Source organism: Haematobia irritans, chromosome 1 (genome assembly GCF_050003625.1).
Source record: "Haematobia irritans isolate KBUSLIRL chromosome 1, ASM5000362v1, whole genome shotgun sequence".
Lineage (NCBI taxonomy): Eukaryota > Metazoa > Arthropoda > Insecta > Diptera > Muscidae > Haematobia > Haematobia irritans.
Window position 1 is genome coordinate 275,711,673 of NC_134397.1, and position 25,600 is coordinate 275,737,272.

Consider the following 25,600-nt stretch of genomic DNA (forward strand, 5'->3'; position numbering starts at 1 on the left):
GTTTTCGGCGGCCTCTGGTTTGCTCTTTCGGAGTAGCATTTCGTCTTTTTTGGACGCGAATGACCACAGACTGACTTATACTTAGTTCCTTTGCTATTTTCCGCAATGACTACTCATTATTAGTTAAGGAAACTATATTGTCCTTCACATCGCGCGATAACTTTTTCATTTTAATTTTTACTTGATATTATTGCAGTACACTTCGAATAAAGCTTTAACTTTTACTACCAAACACGTTTCTAAACACAAAGTTGTATTACTGATCATAAAGAAAGACAAAAACAATAAAAAACTAACGGTATATATTTCAAAAAGTGCAAAATTTAGTACATGCGAGTTTTTTATACCCTCCACCATAGGCTGGAGGGTATATTAACTTTGTCATTCCGTTTGTAACACATCCAAATATTTCTCTAAGACCCCATAAAGTATATATATTCTGGGTCGTGGTGAAATTCTGTCCGTTTGTCCGTCCGTCTGTTGAAATCACGGTAGCTTCCGAACGAAACAATCTATCGACTTAAAACTTGGCACAAGTAGTTGTTATTGATGTAGGTCGGATGGTATTGCAAGTGGGACATATCGGTCCACTGTTACGTATAGCCCCTATATAAACGGACCCTCAGATTTGGCTTGCGGAGCCTATAAGAGCAGCATATTTCATCCGATTCGGTTGAAATTTGATACGTAGTGTTATTATATGGTCTCTAACAACCATGCAGGAATTGGTCTATATCGGTCTATAATTATATATAGCCCCCATATAAACCGATCCCCAGATTTGAGCTCCGGTGCCTCTTGGAAGAGCAAAATTCATCTGATTCGGTTGAAATTTGGTACGTGGTGTTATTATAAAGGGTGATACGGTCAAAATTTGGTCAAGGGAAAACGCGTGTAAATCGGTAAAATCGTTTATTTAAAAAATCAAATTAAATTTCTTTTTCAAGATCAATTAGTATAAAATTCAGGAAAAATATTCAGTTAGGCTTTCTCTTTTCCAAATCGGAATTGCCGGGCCTCACGCTTGACACCTGCCATCAGATTTTGTACAGCCACCTTGTCCACCTTCGCCGCAGAAAGCCAGTTTGCCTTGAACTGCTGCTCGTCCTTAGCAGTTTTTTGGTCTTCTTTAGGTTCCGCTTGACAACAGCCCAGTATTTCTCAATTGGGAGGAGCTCTGGCGTGTTGGGAGGGTTCTTGTCCTTGGGAACCACCTGCACGTTGTTGGCGGAGTACCACTCCATGGCCTTTTTAGCGTAATGGCAAGATGCCAAATCCGGCCAAAACAGTACGGAACAACCGTGTTTCTTCAGGAAAGGCAGCAGACGTTTATTCAAACACTTTTTCACGTAAATTTCTTGGTTGACAGTCCCGGAAACTATGAAAATGCTGCTTTTCAAGCCACAGGTACAGATGGCTTGCCAAACCAGATATTTCTTTGCGAACTTTGACAGTTTTATGTGCTTGAAAATATCTGCTACCTTTCCCCTTCCTTTTGCCGTATAAAACTCCTGTCCCGGAAGCTGCTTGTAGTCGGCTTTGACTTAGGTTTCGTCGTCCATTACCACGCAGTCAAACTTCGTCAGCATCGTCGTATACAGCCTCCGGGATCGCGCTTTGGACGTCGTATTTTGTTTATCATCGTGATTTGGAGTCACTACCCTCTTGTAAGTCGATAGGCCGGCTCGTTTTTTGGCTCGATGCACGGTTGTAGACGATACACCCAGCTTATTTGCGGCATCTCGGAGAGAGAGGTTAGGCTTTCGCTTGAAACTACCGGCAACTCTCTTTGTCGTCTCAGCGGCTTCCGGTTTTCGATTTCCCCCCGATCCAGACTTCCTGACTGTCGACAAACGTACCCCAAACACTTTAATTACATTTGTAACTATTGATTTGGCAACTTTAAGCAATTTACCAGCTTTGCGTGCGAGTAGCTCGGATTTTCGCGATGCGCGAGCAAAATTTTGAAACGCTGTTCTTCTTGCTTGGACGGCATTTTGGCAACTGAAGAGTGAATTCCAAAATCAAAATAGGAGTAACATTCTACACACACACCTTCAAAATGAGGGGTGTTCAGGTTTTTTAAATGCAAAATTTAAAGAAATACGTCAAGTTTATATTGACCAAATTTTGACCGTATCACCCTTTATGGTCTCTAACAATCATGCAGGAATTGGTCTACGTGGGTCCATAATTATATATAGCTCCCATATAAACCGATCCCCAGATTTGATCTCCAGTGCCTTTTGGAGATGCAAAATTCATCCGATCTGGTTGAAATTTGGAACATTGTGATAGTATATGGACGCTAGGCTAGGTTAGGTTAGGTGGCAGCCCGATGTATCAGGCTCACTTAGACTATTCAGACCATTGTGATACCACAGTTGTGAACTTCTCTCTTATCACTGAGTGCTGCCCGATTCCATGTTAAGCTCAATGACAAGGGACCTCCTTTTTATATCCGAGTTCGAACGGCGTTCCACATTGCAGTGAAACCACTTAGAGAAGCTTTGAAACCCTTAGATGTGTCACCAGCATTACTAAGGTGGGATAATCCACCGCTGAAAAACTTTTTGGTATTCGGTCGAAGCAGGAATCGAACCAACGACCTTGTGTATGCAAGGCGGGCATGCTAACCATTGCACCACGGTGGCTGCACCAAGGACGCTAACAACCATGCCAAACTAGGTCCATATCGGTCCATAATTATATATAGCCCCCATATAAAGCGACCCCCATATTTCGATTCTGGCTCTCTAATTACCGCGCAAAAGTCCATATCGGTTCGTAATAATTTGCAGACTTACCTATATATACCTTTTTTGTATAATATACACCCAAAAAAAGTGTACCAACCATGGAAGAAAATGTAGTTTTATTTTAAAAAATTTTAACTAAAATAGTTTTCTAATTGTAACATGTTACAAGTAAGTTTACAGTTTTTGTCAAATTGAAGAAAATTTATTAAAAATAATTAAATTTTTTCTGGTGTTGAAGAAAATTTCATATGTTGAAAGAAAAAATTGGATTTAAAAATTGTTAAAATGTCTTTAGCGCTGTATGAAGTTCAAGACAGGTACAATTTTAGTAAATTTTACTCATTTGAGAGACTTATGAACTCAATTTAAGCAAACTTCTGCCATATTAGTAAAATATGAACTAATTTATTTTTTAGTAAAATTGTGCACTATATTTGTATACAACTTTTTTCTTGTTTTTAGTTCACGTCATTAAAGTTAGCAAAAAATTATTCAAATAAGGAAGATTTGCTCATATTGTGCAAAATCTGACTAAAATCAACTAATCTTCATGAACTAAAATAAAGTTCAGTTGGCTTAATACCCCTTTTGTTTTGGGTGTATACCACGTATGGACTAACTCACAATTTAGGAGACGGTGTTAAGATACCGCGCCATTGGCAAGTGTTATTAAAGAATTATTTTTTGTATGTGTACAAGCCTGAATTTTAAACTAGTTGGCTTCCTATACAAGGTCTTTTTTAAAGAAGCCCTATCTTTGGATCGGAATCAATACCATAATCTTTAAAGGAAGGTGTTTTTTTTGAATGCATATCTGATAATCCGAACATAATTATCACGTGCACATATTTAATTAAAAATACCCTTTTGTCGTTATATCTTCTTCACATTAAATTTTTAAAAATTTTATTTTTTTGTAGAATTTAAGCAATTCATTTTGTCATTACCGTATTTTCTTCAAGAACGTAATGCTTCATGACTTAACTGGTCTACCAAATAGGTTTACCATGCCATACCTGATGGCTATGTGGTATCCTTCAGACATATGGCAAAGTTTAAATGTGGCGTGCAATGAGTTGTTCGCATTGGCTGCTGTCGTTGCCTCACATTTCCTAGCATTTTAATGGTGTTTCCAGGATTAAGGATTATATAGGGGGGAAATCTTAAAATGTGTGTTCTCTACGTCTGGTTTTCAAGTTAGAAGAGGATTTCAGTTAGAATTCGCCATACAAACTACGAATCCTTGTCGTGCTTAGAGTAAATCAATGAGCCATTGCGCCGTTGTAGGTACTAATTTACATTTTCATCCCATGACAGCAAGTTGGCAAAGGCCTTTTTGTTTTTTAGTTGGGCTTTTTGGAGTGGAAAGTACAAAAAGCGCCATTTCATCGTAATACTCATCAGTGCCAGTACCGGCAGTTATATGCGGGAGAAAATGTAAGCGCGCACCTTTGGGATTTTGGACGATGCGAAGAGGCTTAGCAAGTTAATTTGGGAATTAGGAATGGAAATGTGTGTGAGCGAAAAAATTTTGTGTTTGTATGGATTTTGAAAGCGAATGAAGGAAAATTTTCACCAACGTAAACAAGCTTTCGCACTCATATTTTCTAATACCAGTGTGTAAAGCATGCTAGTGTTAAATACAGCCAAATGAAGGTAAGGATACAGGGACTCCTTTTTTTTTTGCACAATGTTCATGTCTGTGTAGGTCTGCCAGTGACAACAATTTATGTTGGTAAATGAACACTTTTTTTTTGCTTCTTTTAAGTTTATCCCGAATACATTTTTAAAGACTTGACTTTCATAGGGAATTGATGATCGTTGGAGGGAGAAGAAGAGCCTGTGAAACGAGGAAAATATGCCTGCCATACAGGCCAATAAATCATTTTTGATTTATTTGGCTTTTAGCCGTTTTTGCGGTGATGTGTTGATGAATAAATAAATCACATAAGCTGCAGAATTTCTCCTGGCAAAAGAACCTCCAGCCGCCTTTCAAGATTGTCAAACAAAACGGAAATTGTACAGGAACTTTATTATTTTTCCTGTTGCGGGCTTAAGAAAACGCCATATTTTTCAAGTTTGGTTTTTTGTTTTGTTTTCAAATCGACTTTAAGGCATCTTATCGTTCTAAGATGAACACTAAGTGTGAGCAGGGAAATTTATTTTACCCAGAAGAGGAAATTCCATTAATGTTATTTTAAAGCGCCTGTCATATACGGTGAGTTAGATTACAATGACTATCATTCATTTTAACCATAACGTGGGAAGGATTTGTAAAGTATATTACCTATGTCTCATTTTGCAAGTTTTTTAGTTTTTTTTTTTTAAGGAAGGAAAATGTTGATCCATAACATTTAAATAGGATTTAAAGCTCACTTTTCATCGAGTTAAAAAATAATTTAATTTGGTTTATACTAGTTTAATTATTTATGAAATTTGGCCTATTTTATTTTTTATTTTATTAGTAAGTTTTTAATTAAATTTAAAGAAACGTTTAATTTAATTTAAATTAATGTTATTATTTAATTAATGTAATATATTATATATTATGTAATATATTATTTAATTAATGTAAAATTTGATCGTAAATTTCAAGTCTATAGGAAAATTGATCAGTTCACTTTTCAAATTTTTTTGGAAATGCCCATTATTTTGTTTTATTATTTTATATCCGGTAAAATTCAGAAAATAAAAATTTATTGTGAAGAACTTTTTGTGAATTGACAATTAATTCCATGTCTCTAAAAAAACATTTTTGGATGTACATTAGAAGTAATGACATAGGAAAAACATCCAAATTGTTTTTACTGGGAGATGTAAGGAATACACATTTGGTACTTTTCTCTGAAAGCCTTAAATAATTATGAACATGAAATCTCTTTAAAAATTTACCTTCCATATGCCATGGTAGAGACGGAGAGAACTTATTAAAAATCGTAGTTTTGTTAGAATTATACATTGCGATATGTTACCAACAGAATGCCAAACTTATTATACCCCATCCTACAGAGTATATAATGGGTTTATGCTGTGTTTATACCCTGCGCTACACTGTGGAACAGGGTATTATAAGTTAGTGCATATGTTTGCAACATCCAGAAGGAGACAAGATAGACACATGGTGTCATTGGCAAAAATGCTCAGGGTGGGCTCCTGAGTCGATATAGCCATCCATGTCCGTCTGTCCGTGAACACATTCTTGTAATCAAAGTCTAGGTCGCAATTTTAGTCTAATCGACTTCAAATTTGGCACAAGTATGTGTTTTGGCTCAGAATAGAACCCTATTGATTTTGGAAGAAATCGGTTCAGATTTAGATATAGCTCCCATATATATAGAAGCCAGAGTTTTACTCTAATTTGCTTAAAATTTTGCACAAGAAGAACAATTAGTACTATAGTCAAGTGTGCCAAATTTTATTGAAATCGGTTCAGATTTAGATATAGCCCCAATATATATTTTTCGCCCGATATGGACTAATACGGTCCCAGAAGCCAGAGTTTTACCCCAAATTTGGTTGAAATTTGGCACTAGGAGTACAATTGGTAGTGTAGTCAAGTGTGCCAAATTTTCTTGAAAATTTTTAACTCCGATTTAGTTGAAATTTTGCACAGGGAGTAGAATTAGCATTGTAGGTATGCGTGCCAAATTTGGTTGTAATCGGTTCAGATTTAGATATAGCTCCCATATATATGTTTTTCTGATTTCGACAAAAATGGTCAAAATACCAACATTTTCCTTGTAAAATCGCCACTGCTTAGTCGAAAAGTTGTAAAAATGACTCTAATTTTCCTAAACTTCTAATACATATATATCGAGCGATAAATCATAAATAAACTTTTGCGAAGTTTCCTTAAAATTGCTTCAGATTTAAATGTTTCCCATATTTTTTTAATAACATTGTGTTCCACCCTAGTGCATTAGCCGACTTAAATTTTGAGTCTATAGATTTTGTAGAAGTCTATCAAATTCTTCCAGATCGAGTGGTATTTAAATGTATGTATTTGGGACAAACCTTTATATATAGCCCCCAACACATTTGACGGATGTGATATGGTATCAAAAATTTAGATCTACAAAGTGGTGCAGGGTATAATATAGTCGGCCCCGCCCGACTTTAGACTTTCCTTACTTGTTTTTACTAACATGGTGCATTAGCCGACTTAAATTTTGAGTCTATAGATTTTGTAGAAGTCTATCAAATTCTGCCCAGATCGAGTGACAAACCTTTATATATAGCCCCCGTAGTTTTTATTCAATTTGCCTGAAATTGAAAATCTAGAGGTACTTGAGGACCCATGTTTTGGTATAGCCCCCATATAGACCGATCTCCCGATTTTGCTTCTTGGGCTTCTAGAAACTGTATTTACTAAACGATTTGCCTGAAATTGGAAATCTAAAGGTATTTTGGGACCATAAAGAGGTGTGTCGGTCCATGTTTTGGTATAGCCCCCATATAGACCGATCTCCCGATTTTACTTCTTGGGCGCCTAGAGACTATATTTTCTAGCCGATAGGCTTGAAATTGAAAATGTAGATGTATTTTAAGATCACAAATAGGTGTGTCGCAAATGGTGCCTATCGGTCCGTGTTTTGGTATAGACCCCATATAGACCTATCTCCGGACTTTATTTCTGGGGCTTTTAGAATCCGTAGTTTTTATCCAATTTGCCGGAAATTAGAAATCTAGAGGTAGTTTCGGACCGTAAAGAGGTGCGTCGAAAATGGTCCATATCGGTCCATGTTTTGGTATAGCCCCTATTTAGACTGATCTCCCGATTTTAATTCTTGGGCTAGAATTCGTAGTTGTCACCCAATTCGTCTGAAAGTGGAATTCTAGAGGTTTTTGAGGAACATTGAGGTGGTGAGTATTGGTCCATGTTTTGGTATAGCCCCCATATAGACCTAACTCCCGAATTTATTTCTAGGATTTCTGTAATCCGGCTGACCACAAATAGGTCAGCCGAATATGGTGTGTGTCGACCCATAGACCGATCTCCAGATTTAACTCCTTGGGCTTCTAGAAACCGTTATCCGATATGCACAAAAATGTAAATATACTGGAATTTTAGACCCTCAAAATTCTGTATTGCATTTATTTTTACCGGTCCGTTTGGTAAGGCATCGATATAGACCGATCTATCTTCTTGAGGGTACACCCAAAGAAAAAATATTTTCCTCCGGAATGAAATTTTAGACAATGATCATGAAAATTGCTTGAAACTGAAAGTAAAATTTCCAGATTTTACTCAACGTATTCATTAAATAATGGCGGAATAAATCTACAGATTTCAAATCAAGGCATTATTTCATCATATACACGATATGTTTATGATTTCTCCAAAGCTCAAATAAAATTGGTTCTCATAATTCCAGAATCTGATTTAGTCTTCATAGGTAGAATCTGGTTGAACTGATTTGCTTGAGAGAAAATTTGTCATCAAACCCCCTAAAATTCTATATATTATCAAGAAACCCGCTACGACGAAGATTCGGCCCGGCCGAACTTACTGTTGTATGTACTTGTTATAATAAATATTTTATTAAATAAATAAACTTTTATGTGATAATATAGCATACGCCACACAAGGATTTTTCCCGTTTAAGACATATCCGCTTTTTAGAGTGACCATGTGCCAATAGTAGCACTGGTTATTGATACCTCGCCTAATCGGTGTTTAGATCCTCAAATCGGGATATCGGTTTATATGGGGGCTATATCAGAAACTTGGCCTACATAGACCATCTTAAAATTTGACATGTCTGCTGAAAAAACGACTACGAACAAAATTGAGAAGGAATATGATCACCCCAAACATGTAACTTTTCACGGGGAACGAACAAAATTGAGAAAGAATATGATCACCCCAAACATGTAACTTTTCACTTGGAATTTGTTTGTCGCAACCACATAGAAAAAATATTCATCAAAATATTTCCAATTAAAATTTTAATTGAAATTTCAAAAATATTCTATTAAAAATTTAATTGATTCAACAAATGTTTTTAATTAAAATATAAAACAATCACAAGAATTAATAATATAAATTATTTTTTTAATTGACTTTGGTGATTGGTACTACCATTTCTGTGATTGAAGACATTTCAATTAAAAATTAATTTCGTAATTGAATCCAAAAAAAATTTTTTTGTGTATCTTATGTTCTCGAAAATCATGTATCTGATTTCGGCGAGTATGTTATGTTTGACGAGCATTTGTTTGTCAATATTCCAATATTTTTGGAAATCGTAATTTTTTGTCAGAATTATACATTGCGATATGTTACCAACAGAATGCCAAACATATTATACTCCATCCTATTGTGTATAAAATGGCTGTCTGTTGCGTTTTTTTTTTGATGAAGTATGGTTTGTGCCAGTCTTTACCATCTACCACTTTATTACATTTCAGTACAAAGACTACACTGAAAAAAATATTGTCCTAATATAGAAGATTATGCAACTTAAATTTTAGAACTCCAAATTTACACAATGCTAACGACAAAATGCTTTAAAATAATGTTATTTTAATTAAAAGAAAGTTTATAATCCTTGCTTAAAAAATTTTTTTCATTAAATTTAGGACACAAATCTTGAAATTTTGCGTCCCTCTGTTTAAGTTGTAGATCTTTGAAGTAAGGCAAATGTTCCTTAAAATAAAGAAAAACATTTTTAATTTAAAGAAATCGTCATTAACTCAACTGACATATTGAATTTTTAAATTTAAGATAAAAACGCTTCAAATATAGGCTAAGACTTATTTTAAGGATTTGCATCTTTGGTTTAAAGTTTTTTTTTTTTTTTTGCATTAAGAAATCAGTTTTTACTTTGAAGTACGTGGCATAATTTGGATTTTGAAACTGGAATTTGTTTGTACATGAATACCTTTATTAATATATCACAAACAGAGAATAAAAATTCGATGAATGAGATCTGTATCCAATTTTAATTTTATCGATCCTAGATTTAAAGCCAGGAAGGTCCGTAAAAAATGTCTTTATTTTAAAGAAGCCGCATCTTTGGCTCGGAATCAATACCAAAATCCTTACAGAAAGGTCAAAATCTTTGGATCCAAGTAAACTTTTTTTTGAGTGTATAAATTGACATTGATTTTAATGATAATCCCCCTTTTTTTTAATAGCAAAGGTTGCTTGATCTAACCTCAATTTTCTCATTTTTTCCTCTTGGATTCATTGCAGTATGATGGCAGTTTGGAGCGTCTGGCCAAAGAATCGGATATGTTACGTCAAATGTATGGACACTTTTTCGATTTGACAATCGTCAACAACGACATCAGCGAGACTATAGCGTGCCTGGAGAGTGCCATTGAGCGAGTACATACAACATCGCAATGGATACCAGTTTCATGGATGTACTGACAAGACAGTGAGCTCGAATGTCCCGATTGTTTGGAGGGTTGCGATTGTGAATGGGAAGCCTATACGAACGGGCAATGTGCGACAGAAAAATGGCAAAATTTCTAAAAGTATAAGGCAAAGAAGCACAACAATATGAGTGAATAGAAGTGAATGAGAATGGACAAGGAAATCAGGATATCGGCACGACATAAAACTAATGCAACAAGAAACAAGGATAACACACAAATACCCATAAATACACATTAACACGAAATATACATATACACACACAAAGAGACACTCACACACACAAACACATATAGGACAACAGTAACAGGAGTTTCAACAGGAAAGGACATAAAACATGGTGAAAATAAAAATGAAAAACCGACGACGACACAACACAAAGGCACATACATACTTTTAATTAAGTTTAGTAAAAAACAAGGAAAACCAAAAACAACTACAACAACAAGTTATAAACAAAAACAAGGAAAATATAAAACAAAACACAAAAACAGCAACAAACAAAAAAAAGAAATTGCAACAAACAAGCACAAAACTAAATAACAAAACAAAAACAAAAAGAAACCAGAGACAAACAAGCAAAAATAATTAACAAAAAAATAAGTAGGAGTATTTCAAGAAAACATGAACAAAAACAACAAGGAAAAACAATGAAACAACAACAAAAACGAAATGCAGAGGAAGAAGTCCCCAAGTATGAAGAAAAACAAACAAAAAAAAAACAAAATTGAAATGAAACATAAGAAAATGCCTTCAACATTTAAGAACAACAACTAAAATCAGAGAAAAAAAGTAATTTCACAAGAACAGCAAACGAACACAACCCTACTTCTTATCCACAGAAAACCAAAAAACTAAAAAAAAACATTTTAAGAAAAAAAGTCATGAATGAAAATTAAGCCAAAAAGTGAACTAAGAAGAATAAAGGGAATAAAACTCTTTCACTCACGCACACACTCTCTCAAATACCAATCACCATCTCCGCACACAAATACACCCACACAAACGTCACAAATCAGCATATAGATGACAGCTATATAAATATACTGAAAAAAAAGAAACATGAACAAATTCTCAAATTCTATCATATTTTGTGGTCCAGTTGAGTGTATTGCATTTACAAAAATCGCAAAAAAAAAACAGAACTGATGCATTGCCGAACCTTCCTGCAAAAATGCTAATTTCAAAACTACTATTATTTGAAAACTTAAGCCTCATATACATGAACTTTAAATCTACTTTTCCCATATAAATTGTTGGGTAAAAAAAAGAGAGGTAGTGTCAGTTCTACAAAAAACCATATTTTTTGTTCTCTAAACGTCAATAATTTTAGCTTCCGGTTGCACCGGAAGTAGCCATGATTTAGTATATTTGAATTCGAATTTATCATAATATTTGCAGAAATTTGTTTAGCTATGACCATTATGCACTGATAATGTGATATTGTTGGCAAACTTCCCATAATCTCAAAATAATAAAAGAGAATTGGAGAATAATTTCAAAAAAACATTATTATTACATCATGATAAATTCTTTCGATATAAATAGTTTTATGAATTTTTGTGAATATGGACATTAATATGCAAATTTTAAATTAATTTCTAAAATACATATTTTCCTTTGCGGATTTAATGAGTGTTTCTCCAGTAAATTATTGAACTCTTGGCATTAATAAAAATTACCTGAGACTATATTGAATTTATTTTAGTGCAATTATGTTGTACCCAATAAGTTTGAAATGAATTTTTAAAAAAAATAAAATGTTTTTTTCAGTTGAAAGTTAACCGGAGAGAATATATTTGGAATTTACTTTTTGTTAACTGACAGTTAAAGCCTAACGGAGCTACATGAAAATGGCCGTAAACAACATATCTCCCAATTTTTTTTCTTTTCTCAAAAATTTGTTTTGCTTTAGAAGCAAATTAATAGGTTAGAAACAATCGTTGCAAACTGAAAAATCAAAGTCCCTTCGAATTATAAACAATTTTGGTTTTTATTTGACCACTTTTAATTCTATCCATATACTCTGAAAGAAGAATTATCTTTTCTGAGAAAAAAAAACTTTTGCCCCCATTTTTTGGAAGCTCCGTTAGTGCTAAGTTAGCTAACGAACTTTTAAACTGTACTATGGACATGTTTGTCATCTTGCCTATATATTCCATACGCCAGTTAGGAACTTAACTGCTAAAAAAATTTTTCTGTTAAAGTTAACCGGAGAGAAGATATTTGGATTTTACTTTCTGCTAACTGGGAGTTAAAGTCTAACCGAGATACATGAAAATGGCCGTTAGATATACAATTTTTGTAATTGAATTTTATTTTGATCAAAAAAAAAAACTAATCAATCAGTTAATATTTTGAAAGATTTTTTTTTTAATTGGTAATTAAAAATATATTTTCTGTGCAATTAGTTGATTGAATTTTATTAAATTTTTTAATTGATTCAACTAAAAATTTATTGATCCAATAAAAAAAAATTATTGAACAAACTATACATTTAATGGATCCAATTAACGTTTGTTATTGATTTTTATTTTGATTACAAAACTAATGAAATCAATTAATTTTTTAAATGAATATTTTTGAAAAATTCAATTAAATTTTTTATTAAAAATATGTTATTGATATTTTTCCTGTGTAACCAATAAAACTCGAATTTAATAACAACAAATATTCAAATTTAACAAAAATAAAGAATCTTTAAGTACACGGAAAAAGCGTTCACCAAAATATTTCCAATTAAACTTTTAATTGAATTTAAAAAGAAAAATATTCAATTAAAAATTTAATTGATTTAACAAAATAAAAATCAATCACAAAAATTATTAATATCAATTAATTTTTTATTTAACTACGGTAATTGATACACACCAAAAATATTTTTTGTCTTCAATCACGAAATTAATTGTTGCAATTAATTTTCAATTGAAATGTGTTAAATCACAGAAATGATAATATCAAACACCAAGGTCAGTTAAAAAATTAATTGTTCCAATTAAAAAATTTATTGATACAATTAATTTTTGTGATAAAATGTTGTATCAATTAAAAAATTTGTTGAACCAATTAAATTTTTAAGTGAATTCAAATTCGGAAGACTAAGTCAGTTAAAGAAAGTGATGAATATTTTTTAATATTTTCTCTGTATATATTTTCTCTGGGCTTTCAAGGTCATTTTTGAATGCGAATAAGACAAATATTGAATTATTCCATTATTTTCATCCAACGTTTCGCTGGGATTTTGTCCAGCTTCATCAGGGATGATTTTTTTATTGGATCTGGCAACAATCATCCCTGATGAAGCTGGAAAAAATCCCAGCGAAACGTTGGATGAAAATAATGGAATAATTCAATATTTGTCTTATTCGCATTCAAAAATGACCTTGAAAGCCCAGAGAAAATATATACAGAGAAAATAATAATTAGAATAAGGTCGATAAACAAATAATCTTGTAATATTTTTTAATTTTTAATTAAAAATTTATTTCAAACAATCAATTGTTAATCCAAATAAAAACCAATTCAGAATATAATTGAAAATAGTTACATTTCTTAATTAAAAAATTAATTGAGTTTTGCAATAAATATCAATAAAAAACAAAAGCTAATAATTAAATTTTTAATTGAATCAATTAAAAAATTAATTGAAATTTGCTGATTTCATTAATATTTTAATCAAGAATTTTTCCTATGACCAGTGAAAACTGTGATTGATGCTATCATTTTCGTGATTGAAGACATTTCAATTAAAAAATTAATTGGATCAATTAATTATTAATTTCGTGATTGAATCAGAAAAATTTTTTTTGTGTGTTCAACTCAAATTTTGATTGGAAAAATTTTGGTGATATATTTTGTGTGTATTATCATTTCTGTGATTGAAGGCATTTCAATTAAAAATTAACTCGATCAATTAATTTCATGATTGAATCCAAAAATTATTTTTGTTTTTATGTAATTGGAATATTTTTTCCATATCAGTAAAAAGATTACTGTAAATGCAATTATAGCTTGGACCACAATTTAAAATATTCCGAATTTATAACAGCCAGAGCAACGACTGTTGCTAGAGACAATTGAGAAAATAAACCAAATTTAGTGCACTAATAGAAAAAGTTTTGTAATATTAACGAAATATGTCGTTTAAAGTCGGCCAATGAAACAAATTCGTTAATACAACGAATTTTTTCGTTAATATAACGAATTTTCTGCAAATCAACGTAACATTTCGTACTATTAACGAATATTTTCATTGTATTAATGAAAACGTTTCGTTATATCTATGAACATTTTTCGTTGGCTGACTTTTAATGAAATTTTATTTGTATGTGGAACATTTTTCGTTGGCTGACTTTTAATGAAATTTTCTTTGTGTGTAGAACATTTTTTCTTTTAATTTTAAATAATATTTTTTTTAATTATTTGGAATATTTTCCCCATATCAATAACAAGATTTCTGTAAATGCAATTATAATTGGGTCACAATTTAAAATATTCCAGACATATATGTATGCTGTATATTTTTCAGTATATATCACAAGTCTTGGGGTCACCCTGTTAATCAGAAAAAAAAATCGTTTAACAAATAGCTAACCAATAAAATGTTAATTTTTCGATTACACATGCACACAATAACACAGCGAACCAGAGCCCACCCAGACAAAAAACAAACCCTGACCGCCCAGAAACCTCTATCCACTCCTATACTCACTTAAAAATAAGAGCATAGAGAAAATTCCTAGAAAGTCTAAAACTTTTTTTTTGTTTAAACAAAAAAACATACAACGCAACAACAACTACATCTACAGATAAAATACAACAAAGAGTGAATTAATAAATGAAAAGAATGGACAGATAGATGGATAAACGAATGAAATGAGAATGTGAACTGAACTGTGTCAACCTAAAGAAACATTCGCAAATAATTCCATCACATTGTCCTGGGGTAATCTTTCCATCGTCCCACTACCACTACCACAACCTCCACCCTAGCCAAATTACTGTAAAATAAGCATAAGAAAAAAACAAAGAACACATAGAGTTACCCATTACCATTCATGCATTATGTAATTCTGTCTTAGTTTACCTCAAAACCATCACAATTTGAAGAAATCTGTTTTTTTGTAAACTCGAATGTATTTAAGATTAATTATTTATTATTACATTTACTATAATCAGTTGTATAATAATTTTTTTTTGTTTTGTATCCTATATCGTGTTTTTTTTTGTTCTTCTTTTTTGTATATTTGTGTGTGTATAATTATGATATTTCAGTTTTTGCAAAATTTATATCACTTTGTATTATAGTTTATGAATATCGATGAGTATTTTATTAGGATGATTACAATGATGATGAGTATTAGAATGAAGTATTAAAATAAAAAAATTAGCCATATTAGACAGACTATTTGAAAGGGAAAGCGCAAAAGATGGCCAAAAAATTTACAAGGATCTAAGTGTAAATCACCAAAACAAAACAACAAAAACGGAAGAGTCTCAAGTCAATATCTATATTAGTTTTATATAATCACAAATAATTCGATGAGTTGGAGAAAATGAAAGATGAAAAGTTATTATATTTGTTTATTGTTAATTTTCTTGTATTATTATTATTATTAACCTCAATTACTACGCTTATGATGTATAAAGTGAACGATGATAACGAGATGAAGATGAAAACAATGATTATGATATAATATAAATTATGAAGATGATGATGATGATGAGAGCATAAGGTCTCAAATTGTAGAAAAAGATATTTAAAAAGAATACAAAAAAAAACCCTTAATAATTAAGCAACAACACCAGACGATAGCACTTGTTTTTTAAACAAATCAAAAATATAAAATGGAAAGAATCAGATGAGGAAGAAGATGAAAAAGAACTAAGATTGATTTCCCTGTCACTATTACTGCTAAATAACTCACTAAACTTTATTCGAAATCTATCTAAGAAATCCTCAACTCAACTCAATCAATCAAACAAAACTTTCTTCATGACATCTCTAGCCCATGACATCCGTTTTGATTTTTTTTTTAATTTTTACTATTTCAGCGATATTGAAAAATTTCTAAGAAAATCGCACAATCTCATGCAACATGATCAGTAGATTATCTATATTTTGTCAATTTGGAAATGTTTGAAGTAACATCACTTATTCAAAAAAAAAAAAATTTGCATCCATAAGACAATAGCAATAATGGACAAAAAATTGAAATTCTTAGATTTTGTTTCATAAAATGAAAGTTGAGGATATAAATCGAATATCACGCAAATCGACTAAAGTGCCCAAGTATCATGATTTTCTAATAAATCCCAAAAATATTGCAAGTATAAAAATCGAAAATCTTAAACGATGGGTCCCTTGAGAATTTTGTAATTTTTTTTTTAAGTAATGAAAATTTTCTGTTTTGATCCGAATATCACGTAAATCGTATAAACTGTCCAATAATGTGCAAAGTATTTTGACTGCTAATAAACATTCCAAATATTACAAGGATATTCAAACATGAAAACAAGCGAAAATCTTTTTGTTTCAAAAATCTTTTTGTCAGCAAAAACAGGTCGCCTAAAACACCATGAAAATGTTCTGCTTGGATCCAGATGTTGTCCATGTTTGGGCCATAGGTTGTCATAGGCTCGAAGCCATTATTGTAAGCATCCGGCCCTAGAAAAAATTAAAAGCAATAGAAGATCGCTCATTGTAGCGATATAATTTCAACCCTTCTCCTTTATAATCGGCAATAGCGTGAGTTGTACTCATAGACAAGGGACAGCAGATAATAGCAAACACTGACTGCTGATTCTTAGAGGACGAAAACTTATATTTTTGGTAAAACAGCAAACAATTTGCTATTTTGGAACAGCAGACCTACTGCTGCAATTTTAATAGTTCTCCGAAGATTTCCTCGGATCCGAATAAAATTATAAATTTACTACGGTGCATCTAATAAGAGAAATCACTGCTGCTGCTTCATGTATTAAAAAAAAAAAAAAACAATCAATAGTTTAGCTGTTAGCTATTTCAGCAGAGGGACAAGTAAAGGGTGGTTAAAATTTCAAGGGCCGATGTTGGTTTTGAATAAAACACAAACTATTTAGGGAATTATTGTAATTTTATTTTATTATGATATATTGGTATTACTCAATTATGTATGGAACAAAATATCGGCCAAATGGGCGCCGCGACCTCGGTGGCACACCTTCATCCGATGGTCCAAATTTTCGATGACGCTGAGGCATAATGGAGGTTCTATGCCGTTAATGTGCCGAATTATCTCATTCTTTAGCTCTTCAATTGTTGCTGGCTTATCGACGTACACCTTTTCTTTCAAATAACCCCAAAGAAAAAAGTCACATAATCTTGGTGGCCAATTGACATCGCCATTACGTGAGATAACACGGCCATTGAATTTGTTGCGCAAAAGAGCCATTGTTTCGTTAGCTGTGTGGCAAGTGACATCGTCCTGCTGAAACCACATATCGTCCACATCCATATCTTCCAATTCGGGTCATAAAAAGTTCGTTATCATCTCACGATAGCGAACACCATTCACAGTAACTGCCTGACCGGCCTCATTTTGGAAACAAATACGGCCCGAAGATGCCGCCAGCCCATAAACCGCACCAAACAGTCACTCTTTGTGGGTGCATTAGTTTTTCGACAATTACTCTTGGATTCTTATTCGCCCAAATGCGGCAATTCTGTTTATTGACGAATCCACTGAGGTGAAAATGTGCCTCATCACTGAAGATGATTTTCTTCGAAAATTGATCATCCACTGTTGCCATTTCTTGGAACCATTTAACAAGTTGTTGGATTGTGTATCTCTTCATGGTCCAAATTGAGTAAGTCTGAAATAGAGAAATGTCAAATAAAATTCGGAAAAAAAACTTGGCGTTTAGGTGTGGTTCACATTCAACATCGGCCCTTACAATTTAACCACCCTTTATATACAGCAGTAATTTCGGCCGGGCCGAATCTTAAAGACCCACCACCATGAATCAAATATTATAGTTTCCTTTCAAATTTCAGGGTTCAATCAGTACACTTGCCGAAAAAAAATGTAATGATTTTACCTATGAAGACTATATCATATTCCGGATTTGTAAGGACCATTTTTGTTTGAGTTTTAGAGGAATGATTAACATCTCTTGTAAGTGTGCAAGAAAATGATGAAAAAACGCCTTGATTTGAACTATAAAATCTGTAGATTTTCACCCCCATTATTTAAATGATTACGAGTAGTAAAATCCGGAAGTTTTACATTCAATTTCAAGCAATTTTCATGATCACTGCGCCTTCTATACCCTCAAGAAGTGAAATCGGCCTTACCTACCAAATGGACCGAAAAGAACTAAATACACAATACACGAGGGTTAACACCTAGAAACCCAAGGTGTTAACCCTCTAATGCCCAATCCCGCCTTTAGGCGGGCTTCGTTATATGAGGAAGCCTTTAGTAAAACACACCTTTAAGGTGGGTATTAAGTTCGAGTTTAGTCGCTAAAATCGTCATTTGTTCATGATTACTCTTCTTTAAAAATCCATTTTAAGGAATAAAAACTTTGTGAAAATTTGCTTTGGGCTTTTCCCCATCAAGTTATAAAAAAATTTGCAACAAATATGTATAATTTTATGCCTTTTTCTTACCGATTTAGTTTTCACTTTAGCGATTTTAGCGGCTAAACTCGAACTTAGTACCCACCTTAAGCCAAAAAAAACTGGGTAAAATAAAAAGAAAATTTAGTTAAAACTGTTCAAGAGGCTTTGCAGCATATACTGAATTTTACCGTATAAATTTTTCTTGTGTCGTTTTCTTGATTTTGTATCGTTAACATTAAGTTTTTAGTCAGCTGGCAAAAAAATTGAGGCATTAGAGGGTTAAATCGGAAGATCGGTCTTATGGTAGCTATACTAAAATATGGACCGATACTGACCGTTTTCGGCACACCTCTTTATAGTCCTAAAATACTTCTCGATTTACAAATTCAAGCAAATTGCATAAAAACTACGGTTTCTAGAATCCCCAAGAATAAAATCATTTTTTGCACACCTATTTATAGTCCTGAAACCTCCAGATTTTCAATTTCAGGTGAAGTGAACAACAACTAAAGTTTCTACAAGCCCAAAAGCCCAAAGATCGGTCGATATGGGGGCTATACTAACACATGCCATTTTTGGCACACGTATTTGTGGTCCTACCTCTAGATTTCCAATTTCACGCAAATTGGATAAAAATTACGGTTTCTATAAGCTCAAGAAGTAAAATCTGGAGATCGGTCTATATGAGGGCTATATCAAAACATGGGCCTATACTCATCATTTTCAGCATACCTTTTATGGTCCTAAAATACCTCTACATTTCCATTTTCAGGCAAATTGGATAAAAACTATGGTTTCTATAAGCCCAAGACCTCAAATCGGGAGATTGGTCTATATGGGGGCTATACCAAAACATGGACCGGTACTCATCATTTTTGGCACACCTCTTTGTTGTTCTAAAATACCAATAGATTTCAAATTTCAGGCAAATTTGATAAAAACTACGGATTCTATAAGTACACACAGAAAAAAATGTCACCAAAATATTTCCAATTAAAAAGTTAATTGAAGTTGAAAATTTTTTCAATTAATAAATTAATTGATACAATTAACTTTTTAATCATGATAGAAACATTAAGTTAATTAAGTCAATTTATTGATACAATTAACTTTTTAATCATGATAGAAACATTAAGTTAATTAAGTCAATGATAGAAAATTTTAAAATTTTTAATTAAAAAATTAATTGATACAATTAACTTTTTAATCAAATTTGGAAGACTAATTCAGTTAAAAAAACGTGATGAGAATTTTTTTTAATTTTTAATTAAAAATGTTTTTCAAACAATCAATTGTTAATCTAAATAAGAACTCTAAATCAATTCAGAAAGTAACTGAAAATAGTTACCTTTTTTAATTAATAAATTAATTGAGTTTTGCAATCAACATCAATTAAATTTTTAATTGAATCAATTAAAAATTTAGTTGAAATTTGCTAATGAAATCAATTAATTTTTTAATCAAGAATTTTTTCTATGTCCAATTAAAACTGTGATTGATACTATCATTTTCGTGATTGAAGATATTTCAATTAAAAAATTAATTGGATCAATTAATTTCGTGATTGAATCAGAAAAAAAAATTTTTTGTGTGCAAGAAGTAAAATCAGGAGATCGGTCTATATGGGGACTATACCAAAACATGGACCGATACTCACCATTTTTGCACACCTCTTTATGGTCCTACAATACGTCTAGATTTCCAATTTCAAGTAAATTGGATAAAAGCTACGGATTCTAGAAGCCCAAGAAGTTAAATCGGGAGATCGGTCTATATGGGGACTATACAAAAAAAAAAAAAATGGACCGATACTCACAATTTTTGGCACACCTCTTTTTGGTCCTAAAATACCTCTAGATTTCCAATTTCAGGCATGGTTATATCGTCTTGGAATTTCTCCCTGATCAAGAATATATATACTTTATATAGTCGGAAATAGATATGTCGATGTGTTACAAACGGAATGACAAACTTATTATACCCCCGTTTATATTCAACTAAAGGATGTGTGTTGAAATAGCTACATTAACAGCTTTCCCTTTTTGCAGCAGACAAAAACTGTTAATCTACTCAACTTTTTTGTTATGAATAACAAAAATTTGAAACAAAAATTTCTTGGGACTTTGGCCACTTCCTTGTTTCGGAAAAAATAAAACAAATCCACGATTCGATTTGCTTGCAAATGTTGTATGCATCACATTAAGACCTATTTTAAACTACAAGCGATACTCACAAATTTGAAAAAAAAAAACTCTTATAGAATTTCAGATTGAAACAAAAACTAAATGTCCTAGTTTTTCTGATGTCCTTCAACATTTTCAAATTAACAAATTGTAAATATATAATAACTGCATAAGACATAAAAAGGATAACATAATTTCAACTCAAAATCGTTATACATATATTATAAGCAATTTGAAGAGATTTAGGTAGACGCAGGAGAAATGGCAAATAATAGTAAATGAAAGTGAGAATAAAAAAAAAACAGAAAAAATTAAAACAAAGAACATTCCAAAAAATGAAACAAAAATTGAAGAAAAGTTAAGAAATAATAAAAGTAAAAACTACAAATAATACTAATGATTAACTAGTTATTTAAATGATAAAACAAAAATGGATTTAAACAAACAAATTAAAATAATTGAAAAAAAAGAAACATTAACAAAAGAAAACAACACACACACACATACACTTTGTCAATAAATAACAGAATAAAGTGAACTAACAACAAAATAAATGAAACATGTAGTCAAAAGTATTTAAGAATTTCCCCCCCAACCCCCCAAAAATCCTATACCCAAGAATGAATGAAACAGAAAACTTAACAAAAAAGAATGATAAGTATTTAAAATTATTAACAATTTAATTTATTATTATTATTATAATTATAAACAAACAAAAAATTAAAGAATGAAAAATCAATAAAACACTGAAAATTTAACAAAAAAAAAACAATTCAAATTAATTTTATTTATTGGACAAAATTTAGGCCGAAGCTAAAATTTTGTGGTATGTAAACCCTCAAACACATTTTTCTTCAAGCATATATATTTTCAGGTTTGGTCCAAAAAAAATATTATTTGTATTGTTCAAACATATTATGTTTCACCTTAGGGCATACAATGGTACACTGGTAGAAAAAGTTTTGTTATATTAACGAAATGTGTCATAAAAATTGAGCCAATGAAACAAATTCGTTAATATAACGAAATTTTTCGTTAACATAATGAATATTCTGTTAGTCAACGAAAATTTTCGTACTATTAACGAATATTTTCATTGTCTTAATGAAAATGTTTCGTTATATCAATGAAAAATTTTCGTTGGCTAAATTTTAATGAAATTTTCTTTGTGTGTAGAAAAAAATTTAATGAAATTTTCTTTGTGAAGATATATTTTTAAGGCGCCAATTGATTACTTCCATTATTCTACAGCATACTCTCTATAGGTCTCTCTTTCTAAATACATATATGTTTATAGACTATTTCTAAATTAATATATGTTTGCATCTAAGCATATTATATTTACAAACAGTTTATGTCCCAAACATAATATGTTCTAACATATATGTCCCAAACATGTTATGCTAGTTTATGAACATTATATGCTTGCACATAAAAATATTATGTTAAAAAATTTGAGTTCCAAACATATAATTTTTACACCCAAATATATGAAAAATAGTATTTTTCGTCCGTGTAATTAAGGCATCATAAGATTCTTTTAATATGCCCTGAAAAAACTCTCATTACCCAATAACCTTGGAGGTAACTTTGTTTAAAATTGGTAAGCAATAAAAACTGTTCACTTTCGCAAACGCATGTCCTAGGAGTAAAGTATTTCTCTGCAGCATTTCGAAGAGCTCAATTGTATAGTTGGACTCAATGTAAGCGTACAATATATTTGCAACATTGTCATATTCATAAAAATCTGATGTATTATAACCTAGAAGTGTGCGAGTAACACCAAATTTTCGTGATATCGTGCGTGAGAAATAAAATCGCTTCGTGAATGTGCGTGAATAAAATTTCTGCATGCTTACGAAAAAATCGAGATTTAATTCTTACTCGTAGGTTAGCTGAAATTAATTTAGCTGTCGAACTATATTCTGATTTTGAATTGTGTTTCGTTTGCTCACTTCCAGTTGGAAAATGTCGTAAGTCTAGTGAATTGTCGTGAATCGTCCGTGAGCGTGAAGTAGTTCGTGCGTGAAAGTAGTAAAAGTAGTTCGTGCGTGAGTACTAGTTTTCATTTCGTGAATGTGCGTGAGTGTGATTGAATACCAAACGTATCGTGCGTGAGCGTGCACGAATAAACGCACACACCTCTATTGTAACCGAAGAGTAAATCATCATTCTCCAATATTCGGTATTGTTGGGTAATGACACAAATGATCTTGGGAAGCAGATATTCACAGCAACTATTTATTCAGTTTTTGCTGGATGGGTATCAGTTCACTCGATTAAAATTTTAGGAATATACGAGTGAATCAAAGACATTATACACTGAGACAAAAAAATTTCGTGTGCCCAAAGGTTTTTTATGCTCAAAATACGAATACGTAGAAAACGCATTTTCTTTCACTCGATTAAAATTTTAGGGATATACGAGTTATTCAAACACATGATACACTGAAAAAAAATTGTAGTGTAAGTAATTCGACTTAAAAATGGGTATCTTTAGATGAAAGAACATTTTGTTAGACTAAGGTCAACTTGACTTAGATAGTTCTGAAGAATCTCTCAAAATTCATTAAATTGTCTTTACACCCAGAGAAGGAATATGATGACCTCAAACATGTTTTAAGAGCAAAATGTTATTTTTGGGTGGTGACCATGTAACATGGTTTTCGCAAACATGTTATTTCCTCTGAAATCATGTATCTGATTTCGGCAAGCATTTTATATTTGACGAGAAAATAACATTTTAGTGACAAACATGTTACATGGTCACATACAAAAATAACATTTTGCTCTTGAAACATGTTTGAGGTGATCATATTCCTTCTCTGCGTGTAAATTTTTAAATTTTTTGTATTTTGTCTAAAGGTGGGTATTAAGTTCGAGTTTAGCCGCTAAAATCGTAATTTTTTCACTAAAGTGAAAACTAAATCATTAAAAAAAGGCATAAAATTATACATATTTGTTGCAAATTTTATTGTAACTTGATGGGGAATAGCCCAAAGCAAATTTTCACAAAGTTTGTATTCCTTAAAGTGGATTAATTAAGAAAAGTAATTGTGAAAAAAAGACGATTGTAGCGGCTAAACTCGAACTTAATACCCACCTTAAGATGTGAGAAATGTGGTTTTCCTAGCTGTTAGTTTTTTTTTTTTTGTTGTTTGTGTTTCCAATCGGAGTTCAGACATTTATTGCCAACATTTGGGAAAAACACTAAGTTCTTTTAAACCAAAATTCTTTTTGAGATGCAGTAAAATTTTTATGGAGATGCAGCAGGATATGATGAACAAATACTGGCTGTAAAGAAAGGTAAGTTATTTTAGATATTTACTGACAGACAAATAAACTAAAGTAGGTGGGATTCAACTATTGAATTGAGAATGGTGATGAACTAATAAAATAACAGGTTGGCTGATAAGTCCCCGGTCTGACACATAGATGGCGTCGCTAGTACTAAATGCATATTATTTTTATATTGTACCAACCTTCGTGTCAAAATTTGACGTCTGTAAGTCAATTAGTTTGTGAGATAGAGCTTCTTTTGTGAAGCAACTTTTGTTATTGTGAAAAAAATGGAAAAAAGGAATTTCGTGTTTTGATAAAAAACTGTTTTCTGAAGAGAAAAAATACGGTGGAAGCAAAAACTTGGCTTGATAATGAGTTTCCGCACTCTGCCCCAGGGAAATCAACAATAATTGATTGGTATGCAAAATTCAAGCGTGGTGAAAAGAGCACGGACGATGGTGAACGCAGTGGACTCCCGAAAGAGGTGGTTACCGACGAAGACATCAAAAAAATCCACAAAATGATTTTGAATGACCGTAAAATGAAGTTGATCGAGATAGCAGAGGCCTTAAAGATATCAAAGGAACGTGTTGGTCATATCATTCATCAATATTTGGATATGCGGAAACTCTGTGCAAAATGGGTGCCGCGCGAGCTCACATTTGACCAAAAACAACAACGTGTTGATGATTCTGAGCGGTGTTTGCAGCTGTTAACTCGTAACACACCCGAATTTTTCCGTCGATATGTGACACTGGATGAAACATGGCTCCATCACTACACTCCTGAGTCCAATCGACAGTCGGCTGAGTGGACAGCGACCGGTGAACCGTCTCCGAAGCGTGGAAAGACTCAAAAGTCCGCTGGCAAAGTAATGGCCTCTGTTTTTTGGGATGCGCATGGAATAATTTTTATCGATTATCTTGAGAAGGGAAAAACCATCAACAGTGACTATTATATGGCGTTATTGGAGCGTTTGAAGGTCGAAATCGCGGTAAAACGGCCCCATATGAAGAGGAAAAGTGTTGTTCCACCAAGACAACGCACCGTGCCACAAGTCATCGAGAACGATGGCAAAAATTCATGAATTGGGCTTCGAATTGCTTCACCCCACCCACCCACCGTATTCTCCAGATCGGGCCCAGCGACTTTTTCTTGTTCTCAAAAGGATGCTCGCAGGGAGAAAATTTGGCTGCAATGAAGAGGTGATCGTCGAAACTGAGGCCTATTTTGAGGCAAACCCGAAGGAGTACTACCAAAATGGTATCAAAAAATTGGAAGGTCGTTATAATCGTTGTATCGCTCTTGCAGGGAACAATGTTGAATAATAAAAACGAATTTTGACAAAAAAATGAGTTTTTCTTTGTTAGACCTGGGACTTATCAGC

General features: G+C 32.4%; 1 protein-coding gene across 9 annotated transcripts in view; it reads left to right on the top strand.

The window, feature by feature from the left end:
* Nucleotides 1-11,095, top strand: part of CASK (peripheral plasma membrane protein CASK) — a 444,900-nt gene extending 433,805 nt beyond the window's left edge. For all 9 annotated transcript variants that reach the window (XM_075295032.1, XM_075295051.1, XM_075295042.1 and 6 more), the window contains one exon: nucleotides 9,958-11,095. In XM_075295032.1, the coding sequence (XP_075151147.1) occupies nucleotides 9,958-10,137 (180 nt within the window). In that variant the 3' untranslated portion in view covers nucleotides 10,138-11,095. The remainder of the gene's footprint in view (nucleotides 1-9,957) is intronic.
* Nucleotides 11,096-25,600: the final 14,505 nt, after the last annotated feature.